The sequence below is a fragment of the Poromitra crassiceps genome (genome assembly GCF_964638095.1).
Source record: "Poromitra crassiceps genome assembly, chromosome: 8".
Classification (NCBI taxonomy): domain Eukaryota; kingdom Metazoa; phylum Chordata; class Actinopteri; order Beryciformes; family Melamphaidae; genus Poromitra; species Poromitra crassiceps.
This window is the reverse complement of record NC_139629.1, coordinates 44,866,696-44,885,973: the sequence shown is the minus strand read 5'-3', so window position 1 is coordinate 44,885,973 and position 19,278 is coordinate 44,866,696. Positions and strand designations below refer to the sequence as shown.

General features: G+C 41.1%; 2 protein-coding genes across 2 annotated transcripts; one reads left to right on the top strand and one right to left on the bottom strand.

The window, feature by feature from the left end:
• The first annotated feature begins 167 nt into the window (after nt 1–167).
• ppih (peptidylprolyl isomerase H (cyclophilin H)) lies at nt 168–18,536 on the top strand. Its single transcript, XM_083641021.1, has 9 exons — nt 168–318; nt 11,976–12,040; nt 12,276–12,299; nt 13,396–13,440; nt 15,022–15,064; nt 15,838–15,930; nt 16,519–16,606; nt 16,727–16,767; nt 17,928–18,536. Exons 1-9 carry the CDS (start codon nt 253–255, stop codon nt 17,994–17,996), a joined length of 534 nt encoding a protein of 177 aa, XP_083497147.1. The 5' UTR covers nt 168–252; the 3' UTR covers nt 17,997–18,536.
• Nucleotides 4,655–7,997, bottom strand: LOC310781604 (putative G-protein coupled receptor 160; the record flags this gene model as incomplete). The annotated part of the gene is made up of 2 exons (XM_083642210.1): nt 7,886–7,997; nt 4,655–5,837 (listed from the first exon to the last, which is right to left on the bottom strand). The coding sequence occupies exon 2, from the start codon at nt 5,777–5,779 to the stop codon at nt 4,655–4,657; it is 1,125 nt and encodes a 374-aa protein (XP_083498336.1). The 5' UTR covers nt 5,780–5,837; nt 7,886–7,997.
• Nucleotides 18,537–19,278: the final 742 nt, after the last annotated feature.

The following is a 19,278-nucleotide window of genomic DNA, read 5'->3' as shown; positions in this document are numbered from 1 at the left end:
ACTACAATGCTAACAATCAGAAGTGTTTGGGGGTGTTGAGTTTAGACTTCGACCACCAGATGGCAGTACAAATTACTTTTGCTAGGTTTTGTGGAAATGTGTAATTTTGTCCTAAACCCCGAGCCGTAACCACTGCCGTAACATGTCTCTAGTGGGCCACCGTAGTTCCTTACAGCGCAGATGCTGGGTTTTCAAATTCTCATGCTCTTTATTTGAAGACCGTTTGTCTTCCAAAGCGCAAGAGGTGTCACGATGAATGTCCAGCCAACAAATCCCAACAACCCGATTGTTTTCTTCGATATTACCATCGGAGGGCAGGTGAGTAGTGAAATGAGACAAGCGCGCACTGTCAGTGTCTGCAGTTTCCAGCTAGCGTTAGCATATCAGCATGTCAGTGTTCAGTTAGCTTGCATGATTAAACCATACGATCCGGCCAGCTGGTGTTATTAAAACCGCAGTCTTGCTGATGTCAACATATCGACGTGATAATTTTCCTCCCACTAAAGTCAAATAAGACCGAGACCCATGTTCTCTAGGACTCCTCAGCACATCACTGTCGTCAAGCCTGGATCAGTTTCTAATAAGTTGTTGCGCGTTTAGTACGTGTATTACGAAGGCAGCTTTGATATCAGCAACGGCGGCGTTATAGACCCTTTTCACGGGGGCCATTTTGTGTCGAAAATGCAGGATGAAGACAGGCGCAAGCAAAACACTAATGAGGGTTTCCATCATCCATGATTGGAATTTGGAAACCCTCATTAGTGTTTTGCTCGCACCTGTTTATCCTGCCTTTTCGACACAAAATGGCCCATTTTCTCCATAGACATTTTGAAAAATCCTTATATAACGTGTTTTAAGGCTGGAACCAAGCCAATCCGTGACCTACTGAATCGTGAGTGACCATAAAACATTTCATTTGGAGCAAAAACAAAAAAATAACAAGCGTTTTGTTATTTTTGCTCCAACTGAAAATTTTTATGGGCACTCATGCTTCAATAGGTCACGGGTAGGCTTGGTTCCAGCCTTAAAACTCGTTATATAAGGATTTTTCAAAATGTCTATGGAGAAAATGAATGGGAAACTCTCTTCTAGAAACCTCATGGAAAGTCATGTGACTGTTGAGCTGTATAGACAAAATCACCGTGACGTCACCATGTAAACAAATTTACTTCCGGGTACCACTTGGGGAAGGCGGCAGGTTTAAATGTGCGTGTTGTCAAATAAATGCTGTCAAACCCTCTGTTGTTTTCGGCCGACTACTTTCAATTTAAATGGTTAAACGGTTGGTAAACATGCTTGTCCGACGTATCTAGCCTTTCTTCTGTGTTTGTTTTATGTACCCAGCGAGCATTTTTCGGTTGAAAAGACGTTTAAAAAACGTTTAGGGTCAACGTTGAAAAAACGTGCAAGGAAGGTTTGAAAGTGAAAGTTTTTTAACCCACTATTTGCAGACGTTTATTGAACGTTCAGATTTAGACCATATTTCACCAGGAAATTAAATTAAAAATTCAGCAGCGCACACGGGATTCGAACCTCTACGCGCTGAGCTATATATTTTCTTATACTCTGTAGAGAGCTGGGCACATATATACTCTATCTCGCACACAACTTGTAGACTACATGATTGTCGACATCGGAGGACAAGTTATTTTATGTGATGTGTGTACGAGACTATTATATTAATGTAACAGACTAAAATTATGTTGTGTGTGTGTGTGTTGTCTATAGGCTGTAGCCTATGGCTTCAGAGGTTAACTTCATTTAACACCAGAGACTGAGGAGGTACACAGAGCCTTGTATACAGTCTGTACAATAACATAGCGTGCCCAGAGCACCTCGTTCCGCACTTGGTGCAGACCGGTGCAGACTTGCTTTGGTCTAGTCTAGTCAGTCACGGTTAGTATAGCTAGCAAGTAAGTACTTGCGTTACTGCGTTGCTGCAGGAACTGAATTCATTATTTTATAGTATTGCGCTAAACTATTAACCATAGTTGTGTCCTGGAAGCTTTTTGCTGGCACCACATAGCCTATATAGTCCCATATTTATGATATTTCATGTGACATAAAATGCGTTGAAATGTAGTTTTCGTATAGACCAGATTTCAACTCTCAGTTACACAATAAAATGGACAAATGCCAATTCACACACTATCAATATTGCCTCTATTCCAAGCTACAACAAATGTTTTAACAATATGATGCACCAAATTGTGTTTTTTTACACGTTGACGTTGTAACCGCATTTTAGCCGGTTGAAAAGAGGGTGAAATTAGGTCTTAGACGTTCAAACCCAATATCACCCAGATTTCAACTAAAAATCAACGTTGAAAAAACGTTTTGTGCTCGCTGGGTAGTGTTAGCTAGCTAATAACGTTTGTTTGACTGTCAAACTCGCTGTTTTTTTGCAGACTTGTTAACGTTACAGACAGAGCTACTAACCTCGCGTCACCAGGCTCTTCTCGGCGAGAAAGAGCTACTGACGCCACGTTAATTTAATTTAGCTTCAAGTCTACTCTGGTCTGGTCCAACAGGTAAATTAGCTAGTCTGGTCTCCACTAACGTTAGTGAAAGTGTTGTTATGAATGATATTAAACAACAACACAACACGGACAAACCATTTTTGTCTTTGTCTGTTTTTGTCTTCAACACGTCAGTTTGTGCCGTCCACCGCCATTATAATGTGTGGACCTCAGGGGTACCCGGAAGTAAATGTAAACATCCCGCTGATTTGGTCTATAGAATGTGTATACAGTGCATCATCTATCTACCATAAACAGTAACACTCATTCTATGAATAAACCATTGAATAAACAGCACATTTGAGTGACATTCTGTAGCTGTGAGTTTGAGCAGCGGGGAATGCGATATAGATAGTTCTGTGACTGAAACAGTGAGTCAGTCAGTGTGCAAGGTTTTGAAGTTGTACAGTTGCAACTTACACCCTATTGTACAGTTACTATAAGGCAAAATAACAGTTCAGTCAGAAGACAAAATACCACCCGCTAGGGACTGACCCAACAAATAGTATCAAGTATCACATTTTTGGACAGCGCAAGTGGGCCCTATATCTGGCTTTGTCCAGTCCAATTTGCGTGCCGGTTTGAGTGCCGATGCTCGTGAACGCTTTATCGCGCTGGCCATATGCTAGGTTCTGACCTAGCCTTGTTTGTGGTCTAAGCACTGATAGGCGCTGGAATGGATATTGCTTTTGCTAGGATTCCTCTTATTTTTCTGCCTTAAAGTGATCTATTCTGTAATCTGTACCACTGAAATGTACCTTCAAATTTGCTGGATGTGTTTCAAATCTCTCCCTCTACTCTGGCAAAAACAACTCCACCGATCGGCCAGATGGTAAACTCCAGCTTGACCACAAGGTGGAGTTGATAAAGCATGTGACAAATTATGTCCATCTAGTCATGTACAACCAAGTAAGATTGGCTTTAGCATGTAATCACTAATAGATGCATTATATTTTGTAAATACGAATTCAATATTATCAACCAGTGCCAGTATTTTAATAAGGCTACATTTATAGCTGCCTAACAGGCTATACCAGTGATACCTAACCCAAGGCTCTAGAGAGCCACATGTGGCTCCTGTATGGGTAGTTGTGGCTCCTTTAAGTCCTACTTAAAACAAATAAAAATCTCAAAAAATAAATAGAAGAAAGGGACTTTTTTATTGTGGCTTTTGCAAAGATTTGTCTTTTTGGTCAATGTGACTCCTGGGTAGGGCAAGGTAACATAGTCAGTCCACGTCTGCAGCTTGTGTGAGTGAACAGCAGAGTATGACAGAGAAATGACAACTTAACTCACGCTGTAAAATCATAGATCATGTTAGAATGTTTTGACAGTTTTTTTCTGGTATCCGTTTGGTCTTTATGAGTTTATAAAACAAAACAAGCACAAGCAAAATGCATGAATAATGGCAACAAATGGCCGTTTTGGTAATATGTAGCAGGTAGTCCCCCCCCCCCCCCACCATATTTTATTTAAAAAAATTTGTGTGCAGGTAGTTTATTGAATAGCCGTTTAAGCACAGAAAATCAAAGGGATTGGATATAAATTAAATAAATTATTATTATATATCATATTAGCATTTCTCCATACTTTATTATTCTTTTATATTAATGATAAACATACATGAACCTATAAGGCTTTATGTTTTAGAGTTAAAAAAAAAATTCTCCTGAGAATTATTTACAAAGTTGAGCCTCACTGCACATTCTTGCTATTTTTCAGCATTTACCTTCCTACACAACTTCACAGATTCACACTTGGAAACCACCCAGTGCAATCACAGTCTTTTCACAGTGAAATTATTTGCTCGAAGGCACTTCAATATTTGTTGAGGGAAGGAAGAAAGAGGCACACACAGTCTGTTGAGATGTTTATAGCCAGTCTGGCGGGTAAAAGTCAAAAGATTTGCTCTTCACAATCTCATTGAAATTGGTTATCCATTGATAGATGTTAGCAAATGTGGCGTTGCTTCCATGTTTTAGTGGAATTCTGCTTCCTCCGCTCTTGAATTCATGGTCTCCACTTGCAGTATATCACGTCTATGGCTTAAGTCATTGGAGGCCAAACAGATGAGACTGTTAAAGCGACTGTATCTAAGCGGGTGGTTCGTTGATTTTTTTTCCCTTTTCTTTGCCTCACACGGATAAAAGTGTGTGTCTCTTGCCCTCTGATGGGTTAAAGACCGCAACGGGGAGTTTCTGCTGGTGTGTCCCTCTGCTCAGGTGCCAGTGAACGCCCCATAAACAGACATCGTCTGGGAGGCGACAGTATGGCCCCAGCCTGTTGCTCTTTACCCAGAACAGCACACCGACCAGTAGACTGTTGGTGCACTCCAGCCACAGAAGGTTGACCGTGATGGAAGCGGGTACTCCAAAGCCCAAGAGCTGGCAGGCCACAGATATGATCATGTAAGGCATCCATATCGAAGCAAACCCCAGTGTGAAGCTGACGAACAGAGGCGGGCGCTGGTGGTGCACAGTCTCAACCAGGAAACTGTCCTCCTCCTCGCCACTTTCTGTCTCGGCGTACACGATGGAGTTGAACAGCAAGTCGCTCTTCTGGTTCTCTTGAGGTTCTTCCCTCTGGTCGGATAACCTGTTGGCCTCCTTCACCCATGCGGGAATCGTCGGCCAATAGGGCAGCAGTGTGCAAGTCACCGCTATGAAAAGCCCCAAAACGAGGTAGACGACAAGCGTCGATTCGTGCACTTCACACACCAGAGCCTTTGCCCCTCCGGTATACTCGATTTCCAGCAGGTCAGTCGTCACTGATCTGAAGGAGTAAACGGCAGCGAACACCCACACCAGCAAGGTGAAGACCATGTTCCTTAGAGATTTGCAGAAGGTTCTCTGTTTGCCATTGCCGTTGTTATTAGTGTTCTCCTCTGAGGTGTAGTCCAGGAACCCCAGGCACAGCATGGGCAGCGGCAGTGCAGCGTATGTGGCCGAGGCGTGCGCCAGGAGGAAGCAGACGGACACGGGAGACTGTTGAGGCCCGAGAAACCACACGGTTGCCATGGACCATGCCATCACCACGTCGGCCACAGCAATAGACAGGCCGCACATGCTCAAAAAGGAAGTATGCAGTCTGCGCCAGCATAGGAACAAGACTGTCGCATCCAAGCCGGCCTTGAGGAACAGGAGGGTCAGATATCGTCCAGTGTTGTCTGCGTGACAGCTGCCCTCTCCGTCCCAGCGCTCAATGATGCCCAGCATTTTGACGACGTGGCTTTCCTCAGGTATTGGCGTCCCAGTCGTCATTCAAACTGATTTCACCGTCGATGCTCAATCCAGCACCATGATGATGCTTCAGGAAATGCTGTCAAAGACAAGATGATAATGGTCAGCAGATTAAAAAATAGTGGAAAGTACTTAAAAGTGCTTGGATTTAAGAAAAAATAATCAGTCATGATTATGTCAGTCATGAGTGTGATGTCATCAGTGATCGTGATGTCACTCGAGCAATGGAAGTGATGTGATCAGTGATGTCACTCGAGTAAATTGTGATGTCATCAGTGGTGTCACTCGAGCAGTTGCGATGTGATGTAATTAGTGATGTCACTCGAGCAATTGTCATCAGTGATGTAATGCATCCTTCCTGGTATGAGCCGATGGCGTACAGTTGCACAATGGCACCTAGGTGGGAGCATTCTGTCTGTCTGTCTCTCACTCTGTCAGTAAAGAGTGGTCTTCTTCTTCTTTGGTGATTTATGGCAGTTGGCATCCTTTATTATGTTGCATTACCGCCTCCTTCTGGATTTATCCTTCCACTGTTTCCCTACATTCAACACTAAATTATCAGCAGGTTTGACAGCAAAGAAAAAGCATAAAAGAGCAGACTGGACCCTTACCACCCTTTTGCACCAAAGACGTACAAAGCTTGCCAATGGTTCATCAAACAAACTCAAAACGGTGAAACCATGTAGCTGTAGACATTTTTTCCCTTTGATTTAGAAAACATGCAAAAAAAAATCCCTGGTTCATAAAACATGGTCTATTTGCCCATACCTTTCTGGGTGCAAGTCATAAACATCATGGATTTGTACTAAATCAATGTCTCTCTACCCTGTCAGAGGCTAATGATCATTCAGTTTAGACTTTTTATGAGTAGGACTACAGTAGGGTTTGACTGCGCCACTGCAATGTACGTTCACGTTTACAACAGGACAGCTGAGCTCTACATGTCATGAGAGACCAGCGGGCTTGGATAGGCTGCTACTACAGCACAGAGCCAGGCGATTCAAACAGTAGGCTATCACTACCAGCAATATTGAAAGGTGCAAATCAATCAAACGTTAACGTTACAGATCGTGACCAACAACGTGTGTGTGTTTAATTGAACTAGCTGGCAGAAAAGGTGCAGAATTACTGGCGGCTAACGTTAGATTTGTGTAGGCTCAGTTTTGAACCTAACATTAGGTTACGTTAAGGAGAGATAGAAACACAGCAGCAGGCAGCCTACACAGTATGTAATGGAGAGAGTTCCTGGAAACAGGCGAGTTGAATTCACAGTTGAAGACCTGTAACATTACTCACATTGGGTTGAAAACAGGAAAGAACGTGACGTTTCTTCTTTCTTAACATTTTCACAACACAACCGACTTCTGCTTATCTTCTCTTCCTCTCCGCTTTACCGCTTCTCTGAACTGGGGATAAGGTACGCTTTGCCACTTGTTTAATGCAGCCCGTGCGTCCCCCCGTGTGTTGCGGTTGAGTGGAGTTAGCCTTTTTTATTATTAAATCTGCAAAATTTGTATTCGAACAGATAATCACGATGGTCCGATGTAGAAGGGTCAGAGGTCGATGGGGGTCGGCCCATCGACGATGGTCGATGCCATCGTCCATGGTGCCAACCCTAGACTACAGTGCATTTGAACCTATTACTACCATATGGAGTCATATCCCACTCTTGGCTCAGGTGTATTCCCGGTGTAGAGCAGTAGGCACAATAACTGTCACGCCAAATGTATTTCCCACTTCCAAAAAAGAAAAGAAAAGGCCTCAATGAGGATATTGAGTCTCCTAAAAAGTTCTATAATACTGTCACACAATAGTTCTGAAATAGATTATTTGCCTCGCACAACACTTTAGTCTGCCATATGCTGTCATTTTACAACTAAATATATTGGAAATATGGTCTGACCTGCCTTTTTTCATACATTGTATCAGTATTTCATATCAAAATCGTACATCATTCAATGTTGTCATTCATTTGATTTCAGTGTCTCACACTGCCCTGAATTTCTAGTGTTTTGAGTTTAACTGCAGGACAGTTAAGTATTTCCTCACGCAGGGCTATTTTAATTGTAGCATTCACTGCAGGTAAAACATGTGTTGCCATAAATAAAATGAAGTTTGTTTGTATACCAATATGTCTCTACCTGTATGTCCAGGGCTTTCCTAGTCCAGGGTGTTTCAGTGGCGATCCAGATGCTACAGTACGTAAACCAGATGCCTTGTGTGCTCTTGTCAAGGCCTGCTGACAAAAGAGTTGTCAGGTGGAGCAACTCCGTTTAGGAGAGGAGGTGCATCCAGGCAGTTCAGTCCAGCCCCTCCTTCTTCCTCTGTGAAACCAAGCAACCATACACCTTCTGTGTCTTTAAGGAAGTATGGTGTTGGTGTTCCCCGCCCACACGGCACACAGGTTGGGCTAGATCCTTGGCTAGAGCTTAGTTTGGTTGGCTCTCTATTCGAAATATGATTCTTCATATGCAAAGTGTTTGCTCAGCTGGGCCCTGCATGTGCAGCCATTTATTTAGAGAACTGTACAGTATTATTGTACCTTGAACCTGTTTCTGGGTCTTGTTTCAGTTTGTTTGCTCTGTTATCTCAGTGTCATTGTTAATGGCAAGGCGAGATAGCTTTATTTATATAGCACATTTATTTCATAGCACGTGCTTCACAGGGTAATACAAAAAAGGTTCACATGTGTTTTGGCTAGGGCTGCACGATATGAGGAAAAGCTGCGATGTGCGATAACACTGTTCAATATTGTGATGACGATATGACCTGCGATAAATAAAAAAAATGCTATAAACAAAAATATGAATGGGTAGGGGTGCTCCGATCCGGCTAAGCCACGATCCGATCCGATTCCGATTCCTGGGGTCACGATCCGATTCGAGAATCGATTCTCGATTCCAACGATTCTCGATTCCAGAATCTAGAATGGATTCTCAATTATGTAGTTTTATATTGCAATAACACACAAAGGTAAATCTAAGACAAAAAATGACAAATGTATTAATGCTGAACTTCAAATTCAACTTCTGAAGTATTACAGTGAGGGCCTAAATTCATTTTGCAATACGAGAGTGTTAATTTAAGCATACGTATCAGTAAGTGGCACGGGATTCTCAAAGCCTGTGTTGAGGGTCATACGAACAAAAATGCACTCTTGAAGCTAAAAAAAATCCAAAACCAACAAGTTAATTATTTACATTTTTACTTCAATGTAGAACAGTCATTTCTTACACGTGAGATTACTTTTAGCCTTTTAGTCATAACGATTATTGAAAGATATTCCATATTCCAGACTGAAATGTTATAACAGAAGTGGAGTATTGGCCAGAATGACATGAACATTTGGACACTTATTCAGCCGGTATCTTGCATGTTGCGTTCATGTGCGCACCGTAAAAAAGAAAAAACGATAACACGTGACTTTTGCGATGTGTTAATCGCGCATTTTCATATCACGATGGCGATGAAAATAGGATAAATCGTGCAGCCCTAGTTTTGGCCCATGTCAGGTGTCAGGTCAGGTGCCAGGTCAGGTGTCCGTCAGGCTGCAAGGCTCTGACAGAAGAGATCAGAGCAGATGTGGCCATTTTAGTTTGACTTCAGTTTCGAATTTTGAGTGATGGTTAAGAGTGAAACCTTTTGCGTCATGTCCGTGTCCATTCAAAATGGAACGGAGTACATTCTATTTTTGAGGAAGTTCTCTTCCTTCGCTTTTTGTTTCAGATTCAAGGCAGGTGAAGTTGATCTTTAAAATGTTGACCTTTCCAGCATGACAAAGTGCCACGAGTTGTTCAGCAATATAAGTTCTTCAGGATTTAGATACAGATAAAAACCAGGGAAGCCTATTGCCATTTGTACATTATCTGATCAAAAAAACGTCAACATATTCTTATATAAACCGTAAGTTATTTTTAGCCAAATAGCTTAATATCTTACCTGTTGTCAGGCAACGTGACAGTAGACATTACACTCCAACCAGAGAAAGCCAACCACAGAATAGTGTTTTACACGTTGTGATCATTGTTTCCTCCTATACAAAGGTCAGCTTCAACATTTGATGTCGACGATGACGGTGCACTATGCTACAGATATACAGCCAAGGCAAGAGACCTGCTCACACTCAGTTTGACTGTGAGATGTCAGCAGGGAGAGTTGTGTAGTGATGTCTCTTTTGGACAAACCACTCTTTTCATAGCAGCAACACACACACACACACACACACACACACACACACTGCTGTGACAGCCCGGGATATGCACGCGCCAGTCTCTCTTCTGGCTCCTGTGGGTTGTGGGAAGACACCCAGGCTGACACACACACACACACACACACACACACACACACACACACACACACACACACACACTAGTGCATAACATGATAGATAAACAGGACTTAGAACACAAAGCCCATAGAGGATTATTTTTGGTCCAGTAATGTGTTGCATAAAACTCTCATTCATAAGCCTATTATATATTATGTATATGTATGCGCTGACCATTTGGTCAATGCCGTCAGAATTGGGACAAGATGGTTTGTATTGTCCAGATGAAACCAAACCGAGTCTTGCTAGTAGAGATGATGATTGTAGTGACCAAAATTCTCAGTTATCAGTATTCGCACGGTATTGTTAAAACGTGCTGCAAAAGTACTTGATAGACTCACTGAAATCATTTCACCAAGGTTTATATTGAAAACACAGACCCAAAAAGTACTGCTACACTCACCGAAATCATTTCATCAAGTTTGATATTGAAAACTCAGACCCAGACAGACGTAGATTGTTGCTAACTTTGGTTGATGATGGACAGTAGTTACTGTGTTTCTCAAAGCACGTTAATCAAACACGGTTTGATAATTAAAATTTGAAAAAGGTCATACTAACCGTCAGGAATTTTTTATCACGGTTTATCATTAAACCAATTGTTGTTGAATGGAATTTAACAGCCAAAAGGTCAACAGTGAACCACTGGAAGAAAACCACTTGAGGTCAAAAGATTGAGCCAGGAGTCAGAAGCCGTCTTAAATTATGTATTAACATAGATCTTGGACAAAAGATGCACTCTTGTATATTCACGAATGGATACACAGGCTTACAATACTGTACAATGAACAGAAAGTTAAAGATACTTATAGGGCACATATCAGATTACATCTGTCTTAATGCACATTTTGAAGGCTACTCTGCAGACAACCTGTCTGTTATCCTGGCCCTGTAAAGGGCAGGACACCGCGACAGGGCACCGTGTGAGATAGGAATATGGCGTCTGTCTATGTGTATGTACAATATAACTATGTGTAACTTAAATGAAAATGTTTATCAATACATTAACTACTGATTGTCCAAATAAAGGCTAATGTGATTTAGATTTTCCCTATCAACCAGTAATCGTTTCATCACCACTTGCTTGTTAAAGATGGATCAGAATCAGAATCACTTTTATTGCCAGAGTATGCAAGTTACATACGAGGAATTTGTCTTAGTGTCTGTATGCAGCGTAGCGGTCACATCAATATACAGAGATGAGAAGTAGGAAGATAACTAAAGACAATCACAAAGTTGCAAGTGCAATCAAATCGAGTCAATATATACAATATGTTCATGAGTGGTGAAGTGTTCTGTGGATAATAAATATGAATTTACGTTGAATTTACATGAGATTTACAGACTGCGTTAAATAGACGTTAAATAGGCAGTGGATTTACATGAATTTACAGTCGGAGTTAAATAGAGTTTACATTGAATGTACATGAAATTTACAGGCTAAGTTGAATAGCCTAAATACATAAAATAAAAGCTGTTTTGTCATGTTCATTAAGTAGAAGCTTGGCTATTTCAACAGAGAGCGAGAGAGAACTGAAACGTATTCTAGGAACAAGCTAGCTGCTTGCTATTGTTAGGGATTTGAGGCTAAGAATTTTTGTAAGAAATTGTATGGCAGTTGTTCAGTAATCCTATATCATATACCACTAGGAGGTAGAACCCTAAAGGCTGGAGCCACACTTTACAAACTGGTTGTTGGGCCAGGTTGTTTCATTTAGCATAGCTATAGGAAGGAACACGAAAGACCTGTTTCCATTCAAAAGATATGGGGCCCGTTCCTGTTGGCCAGGGGCAACGCATTCTACCATATCTTTTAGGCATCTCTTTACTGAGCCCCTCTGTTGCGTTTGTAGACAGCTGTTTTGACACATAGTTTGCTCTGTTTTTCAGGAAGTCGGACGAATGAAGATTGAACTGTTTGCTGATGTGGTTCCAAAGTCGGCAGAGAATTTCCGGTAAGGAGCATGATCACCTCATCCAATCACTGTCTGGTTCAAAGTAAAAAAAATAAAAAAATAAAAATAATACACAGTGATATCAATCCAATTGTAAGAAGATAGCATGGAACATACTTATTTATACTGTCACAGTTGTTTTGCCATGCATGTTGCCATGCATAACGTGTTTCTTTTGTAAAAGCCAGTTCTGAATTTGGAAAGTTGTTACTTATGGCTTCTCCATCTCTTACAGGCAGTTTTGCACTGGGGAGTTCAGGTAAGACAGTGAAGTGCTGCATCCATTGGATGCTACAGTACAGAAACACTGATTGAACATCTTGCAGAGTCAACTTGCCACACATCCTTCCAACCACAATGTCTCACATCCGTTTTGTTAGCGTTCCATTTGCAGAAAACTTGAGCTGGGAAGTTCACTGTTCATTGGTCAGATCCAGTCGCTAGCCAGGCTAGCCATTGTTAGCAATAACAGTTGATAACATGGCATTTCACGGCATTTTGTGCATACAACCACTGCAGCCTCATGTCCACACAGATAGATGTTAGGCAGTGCTGTGTGTACAGCTGATTTAATGAGACACAAACAAAACAGAAATGCTAAACAACATTACTACAATTATAACTACTGTTGTTGCGCGGCGCAGCCATCTTGGATTTTTAAGGTGGGGGCTGCCGAGGCTCCTACGAGTTTGGAATGGGAAATACCAGCTCTGGTGACATCACCGTCCCAGCTCATGACCTTTGAAGTCGTAAGATTACCAGTTCCCAGTTATAAAGGAATGCACGATAGTATGGCAGCTTGCCAAGGAGGCTTGAATGGCTATAGGTGGCCCTATAGGCTATAGGTGGCCCTACCCCTTATAGCTACTTGTTATTCATGTCGTTAGGACATTTCCTTACTGGTTTACTCCGCCCATTCACTTGTAAACAAATAAGACAAGGCTGAGGTTGATTTGACTAAAATATCGTTCACCTTTGTTTATTCAGGGTCGGGTTTTGCGGCGTTCTTTGTCAGCACTGCTTCACAATCTCATAGTTGTTCACAGTGACACCATTCAATTCAATAATTCATTTTCACCCCCCAGAGATACATAGATAAATACTTTTTAGTAGTCTTTTATTTAATCATTAGCCTAAAATAACTTATGCCAAGATATTTATTGGTGGTTGATAGTCAGATGTTATCTGCTGGCGGGTGTTAATTTCCCAGCCAGGTATTTAGTGATGTCTCATATAAGTTCAAGCATGTTATCAAACCTGTCTTGTGGAAAACAGAAGTAGAGAGATGCAGCAACAAGTTAGGTTTGTGTTGACCAATAACTCCTCATTGTCTGTCTCCCACTTGTGTCCTGTAGGAAAGATGGAGTCCCTATTGGTTTCAAAGGCTGCACATTCCACAGGTAGGCTACCAGTTGATTTGCATACCACTGGGGTTTTCAAAGTGGGAGGCGGGCCTCCCCAGGGGGGCTCCAAACAGTTTCAGGGGAGGCTCAGTGAACGGAAGACAGACTGTATTTGGTGTAGTCTGTAGCATGTCAACAGCAAAATCACACTATCTTGTCTCAATTTGTAGAGTGGCATTGGGATCAAATACCGCTAACATAATCGCACGGTCCAAGCTTTTTCTGAGTGAGGGGAGGCCCACAGTCTCAGACTTTGAAAACCCCTGGCATACTGACCACGGGGATGTTGGAAAAGTGATGTGAATTTATTTGAACCAGAAATCTTACAGAAAAAAATGGTGTTTCTCTAAATCTCTGATTTCCAAAAACATCTGGTGTTTGATGTTATTTAAACTTGGGTAGAACTTTTCTTTTCAGGAACAGCCTCCCCTGAGGATCGATCCACTGTCACCACTGGCATTCAGTCTGTCCCAATTTACCTTAATATTTCCTCACTATTTATTGTTATAAACCACAAAATAACATCCTTAAGAAGAGTACAATGGTATTTATTCAATGGTTACTAATGCATGTGAATTATCTTTTTTGTTTCTTTTTTTTATGCCTTCGCCAGTGATAGCAGTGGCCAGAAGCATGTTTTTGGGTTGTCCATACATACATACATACATACATACGTATGTACGGTATGTCTGTCCGTCTGTCCGTCCGATGCTCGTTAGCGTGATATATCTCAGGAACGCCTTGAGGGAAATTCTTCAAATTTTGCTCAAACGTCCACTTGTCCTCAAGGAGGAACTGATTAGATTTTGGTGGTAAAAGGTCACAGTTCAAGGTCGCTGTGACCTCACTAGTGATGGGAACGTCATAGAGAGTCAGGATTCGAGGGGTGGGTAGAGGGATTGCCTAAAGAGGGATGTGGGTGGTGGAAGGAGGTGGGGTGGGGTTCAAGTAAGGGGGGCCGGGGCTGGGGAAAAGGGTTAGTAGCTAGGGATACTCGACTTGCTTTGTCCGGGGGCCACTTTTGTAAGGCCAGGGGCCAGTTAATGAAGTAACATTAACCTAACTAACTATCCTGTTTGCACAAAATTATAAACTCGGGCTGACACCGCAAAAACCTACAATCCGCTACAGAAAAATGTATAAGTGTTAAGTTAGTTAGGTTAAGTTAAATTAGTTATGTTAAGTTAGTTAAGTACATATAAGTGCCTGGGTGGTGAAGATAAGGCGGTATTTGACAATTTACCTGGAGGTCAGTCAGACTTGATTTCACATTAGTTTTCATTATGAATTATAAAATGGTCGGGGGGGCACCGTGCACCCTATCGCGGGCCGCATCTGGCCCCCGGACCACAAGTTGAGTATCACTGTCGTCAGTGTTCGATGGGTGGGTAGGGGGAGTGGCTAAGGGGATGTGGGTGGTCCTTAGGCTTGTCGTCTTTTTATGGGAATTATTATCAGCACATCCAACCAGACAGATTGCTTGTCAGAAAGTATTTGTATAGAAAGGTTATAAAACTTGATGTTATAAAAGACGTGGCTGGCTGTACTGATTTTTTTGTTTTTTTTGCTCCCTGGTAGGGTGATCAAAGACTTCATGATCCAGGGAGGGGACTTTGTAAATGTGAGTACATATACACACACGCACACGCACACGCACACGCACACGCACACACACACACACACACACACACACACACACACACACACACACACACTTCTCCCTCTGTCTGGTTAATTATTGTTGTGTCTCCAGGACAGATGTCTCTCTAAGAAAAGGGAAATGCCATATTACTTTAGAGTAGAACTCATTTGTTTGTGTGGTTTGAATTTGTCTGAGACACGTGCTACACCTGCAGGTGCAGGGTTGGCTCTACAGAGGGAAGTGTGTGTAACCACCTGGCGGGCCTCCCTGCTGCTAGGCCATCAGTATAACCTTCTATAGAACTCAGCTAGTTCCACGATTATGTCTATCTGCTATGAGCACTGAACCTCACCTCAATGGATGAAATGGGTCAATGCAAACTCCCTTGTAGAAGTAAGAAAATATTCTTTCTCATAGGAATACTTGGGGCTGTGTCCACAGCATTTAGAGCAAAACAATGTATCATGATGTATGTTGTTATAGTGACAGGGCCATCAATGTTTTTTTACACAGCTCAGTCTGAACTACAGAGTACTATAGCCGATCGTCCTGAATGAAATTTGTATGACACCTTGATGCAAGACAAAACCCCAGCTGCATTTTGAATTTGGCAGGAGGCTAATGTTTCAATATCTCGCCCTGTAGTGGACATGCGGTGAACTACATCTTATATGAATGCTTGGCTTCAATGGTTTTAATCTGAATCTCCTATGCAAACCCAAGCAAACTATACCATTTGTCTTTTTGTGCAGGGTGATGGCACTGGCATCTGCAGCATCTACAGAGGTCCGTTTGCAGATGAAAACTTCAGGATGAAGCATAACGCCCCTGGTCTTCTGTCCATGGTGTGTAAGATCTATGCTCTTATATTAGTACACTGCTTTCCTGAAGCAAAAAGGGTCAATGTACTTTCTCCAGAAGTGGATTTACTTCAAAACCCCAAATAATTTCTACATAAATAGTTAATATATCCCATATTGCATGGAGTAATTTAGAATGTTCTTACTTTTACATTTGGATCTGAATTAATTGAAAGTGAAGAGACGCAAACCCTGATAGACAAACTCATGTTTTAAAACTCCCAGTCTTTCACTTTTCATATTGGTCTTACTCTTATTTCCCAACCCTAAGGTGTGAGGCATTTTGTTTCATTGTTGTCATGTTGTGTCATGTTATTGCAAGTATGGTTACTGAAATTGGCAGAGCATCTGATACATTTATAAATGTATTTATGTTTTGAGTAAGGGGCAGGTACAATACGTTTTTCTTCTTCCTGCTCCTTTCTGGCCATACAATGTGTAAATTGTGGAATGTGTAAATTGACAATTGAAATGTTGTTGGTGTTGTGCGTTATCATGATCGGAACAAATGAATAAATAAAATGAAATGAAATTTGGATGCTAACAAAGCTTCTCCCAAAAATTGTTCTTCAGGCAAATAGTGGTCCTGGAACAAATGGGTGTCAGTTTTTCATCACATGTACCAAATGTGACTGGTTAGATGGAAAGCATGTGGTTTTTGGTGAGTCTAAAGTGAATTATGTACCCATATTTTATGTGATAAAACTGTATTTGCAGTCATTTGTGTGTCAGAATTTAATTTTTTCATATGCTAATTGTTTTATTTATGGCAATATTTCAGGAAAAGTGGTGGATGGCTTGCTGGTCATGAGGAAAATTGAGGTAAAAACTATCATTTTAATATTAGTTTGGTATTTTCAAGGTTGTTGTTAGTGCCCCAATTGTACAGAGTACAAAATGTTCACATGGTCCTCTGCTGCCCATTGTTGCCATATTTGTGTCCATATGTTTTTGGCTGTCTTTTTTTTTTTATATTATATATATATATATATATATATATATATATATATATATATATATATATATATATGTATAATATATATGTGTGTGTGTGTGTGTGTGTGTGTGTGTGTGTGTGTGTGTGTGTGTGTGTGTGTGTGTGTGTGTGTGTGTGTGTAAAGAAGAATCATGTCTACAATCAGATTTCTCAATTGATGATAAATTAATTTGAGTATCACTGCAGACCTCAACATTTTTGGTTTCTCTTGCACCACAATGCTGCAGTGGCTCAGTATCGTTGGCCGTTTTGAACAGTGTTTTCATTCCCTCTGCTGGTCAAGACACGTCACTTCAGATTGCTACAGTGTCACATACTGTACAATCTGGGCACCCAGAGTCTATCAGTCATCAGACTCTTAACATATTTTCATGCTGCCTAGACACCTGTAATGGGGAACAAGGGAAACCTGGAAGCAGGGATTGGTGTTTGTTTCAATTTAGGCGTTCGTTAAAAACATGTCCGGGTACTGAAAAGAAATGTACGAAACTCCTTCCAAATCTTCCCGAATGAAAGCAAATTATTATATTATATTATATTAAAGTATAGATATACATATAGATCCACTGTGAATGAGAAGTGCAGTACAAATCAAATGCATTCTTCTTCGTCTTCATCATCATCATCATCATTATATTAATGTACTATTATATTTGCCAGAACTATATTGGTGAATAAGTTTTACACATCTTTAAGCAAGTCGTTATTGCAATATGATTGTGCATATCAGACTGTAGCATGTACGTTCAATATTTTGAATTGGCTTAGCTGCAATTTTTCAGAACTGATGCCCCACCCTGACCGTAACCGAAATATTTCCATTGAACCAAATCATACTCTGCTTCAGCATTTTAGCAAGCAATTTGAAATTAGGTGATGATGATTCTGTCCATTAACTACCATTCCTGGTTTTAGTTGGGTTGTTGGTGTAGTCGTTTCAGAGTGGAGTGTTGTGCCCTAAATCTTTGCTCCTTACTCCCAACAGAACGTCCCCACGGGTCCCAACAACAAACCCAAGCTCCCCATCCTCGTTGCCCAGTGTGGAGAGATGTGATCCAGTTCCTCACAACACCATCCCATTTCAATGGGAGACGTATACAACCTCTGTACGCATGAACCAGTCTTATTATTCATAATGTTTCCCTCACTAAACCTCAACCTGTTTTTGTTTTTCATAAATTAATGGCTGCAGGGATGCAATCTCCTCCCTAATGCACCATGAAGTACATTATACAACTCAACAGTGCATCAGTTCCTGTAATGGTCATATATTGTTGATGGGTTTGGTCGATTTAATTCCACTTTAATTGATGCATCAAAAACCCGGATTCACATATTGTCTCTGGTGTGTCGTTGTGTTGACTGAATTTAGTTAAAATATGGGTTTGACGGTTTACTTTGAAAATGGGTAATGTGGAAACTTTGTTCAATTTTAAGAAAATTGCGTATCATGTAATGGAACGACAAATGAGAAAAGGTGACTTTGTTCGAGCTTAAAGAAAGACTTGGATGGCATGTGAACGATTCCCATTCATAATTCAGTCACACTTTGTATCAAGTTTATGATCAATAAATTGTTTTACATTTTTATAAATCTTGGCGGAAGAGTGTGTTTGTTTAAACAAAAAGCTGCTGATCAGATCTGTAGATATCACTGGGGTAAAGAGCTTTTTAAGATATTAGGTTAGTTCTAACGGAACCCCCAATTAGTGTTTTAAAAGTATTGTCTGATTAGATTTGTCATTATGCACATTGCAGTAACATGGCATTTGGATTGTTATCAACTATGGTGATGAAGCCTAAAAATGACAAGACCTTGCCTTCTGTTCTTATCCATTTAATTTGTTGCAGTTTAGAAACAAGTCGCCTACACATGGTTGGAAATGTTGCTCTGATTTCTGATGAGCTGCTGTGAGAACATTGAACCCAGTACTGAATTGTGAATTATTTAGTATACCGTTATTATTCTGTAGTAGCCTTATTTGTCGTCTTTTGTGCGTGTGCTTAATTTCCCTCTGGTGAATCAAATTATGCAATAACTCAGCCATAGAAAATAAGGTAATAGCCTCATAGCCTTTAGCTTGAAAAACACTTGACTGGATTTATCAGGATGGGACTGTCACTGTGCACATAATGTACAGTACAGTTGGCCTCTACATCAACAGCAATAATCGAAGCCATCCTCTCTGTTGTCTTTGTCAAAGGAGAGCGTTTACAGTGAGAGGCACACAAGGGTCCTCCACGCTGCTCTCTCTCCACTGCCAAGCACTCCTCTGCTCAACTTATGGCTACCTCTTACCCCAGCAGCCCTACATACAAATCCATCCCACCAGAAC

Excerpts from the sequence above, each read along its gene's own strand:
- ppih (XM_083641021.1), top strand. The coding sequence starts at position 253 with ATGAATGTCCAGCCAACAAATCCCAACAACCCGATTGTTTTCTTCGAT. Across the intron at positions 12,041-12,275 it reads AAGTCGGCAGAGAATTTCCG|GCAGTTTTGCACTGGGGAGT; the intron begins GTAAGGAGCATG and ends CATCTCTTACAG. Across the intron at positions 12,300-13,395 it reads TTTTGCACTGGGGAGTTCAG|GAAAGATGGAGTCCCTATTG; the intron begins GTAAGACAGTGA and ends TGTGTCCTGTAG.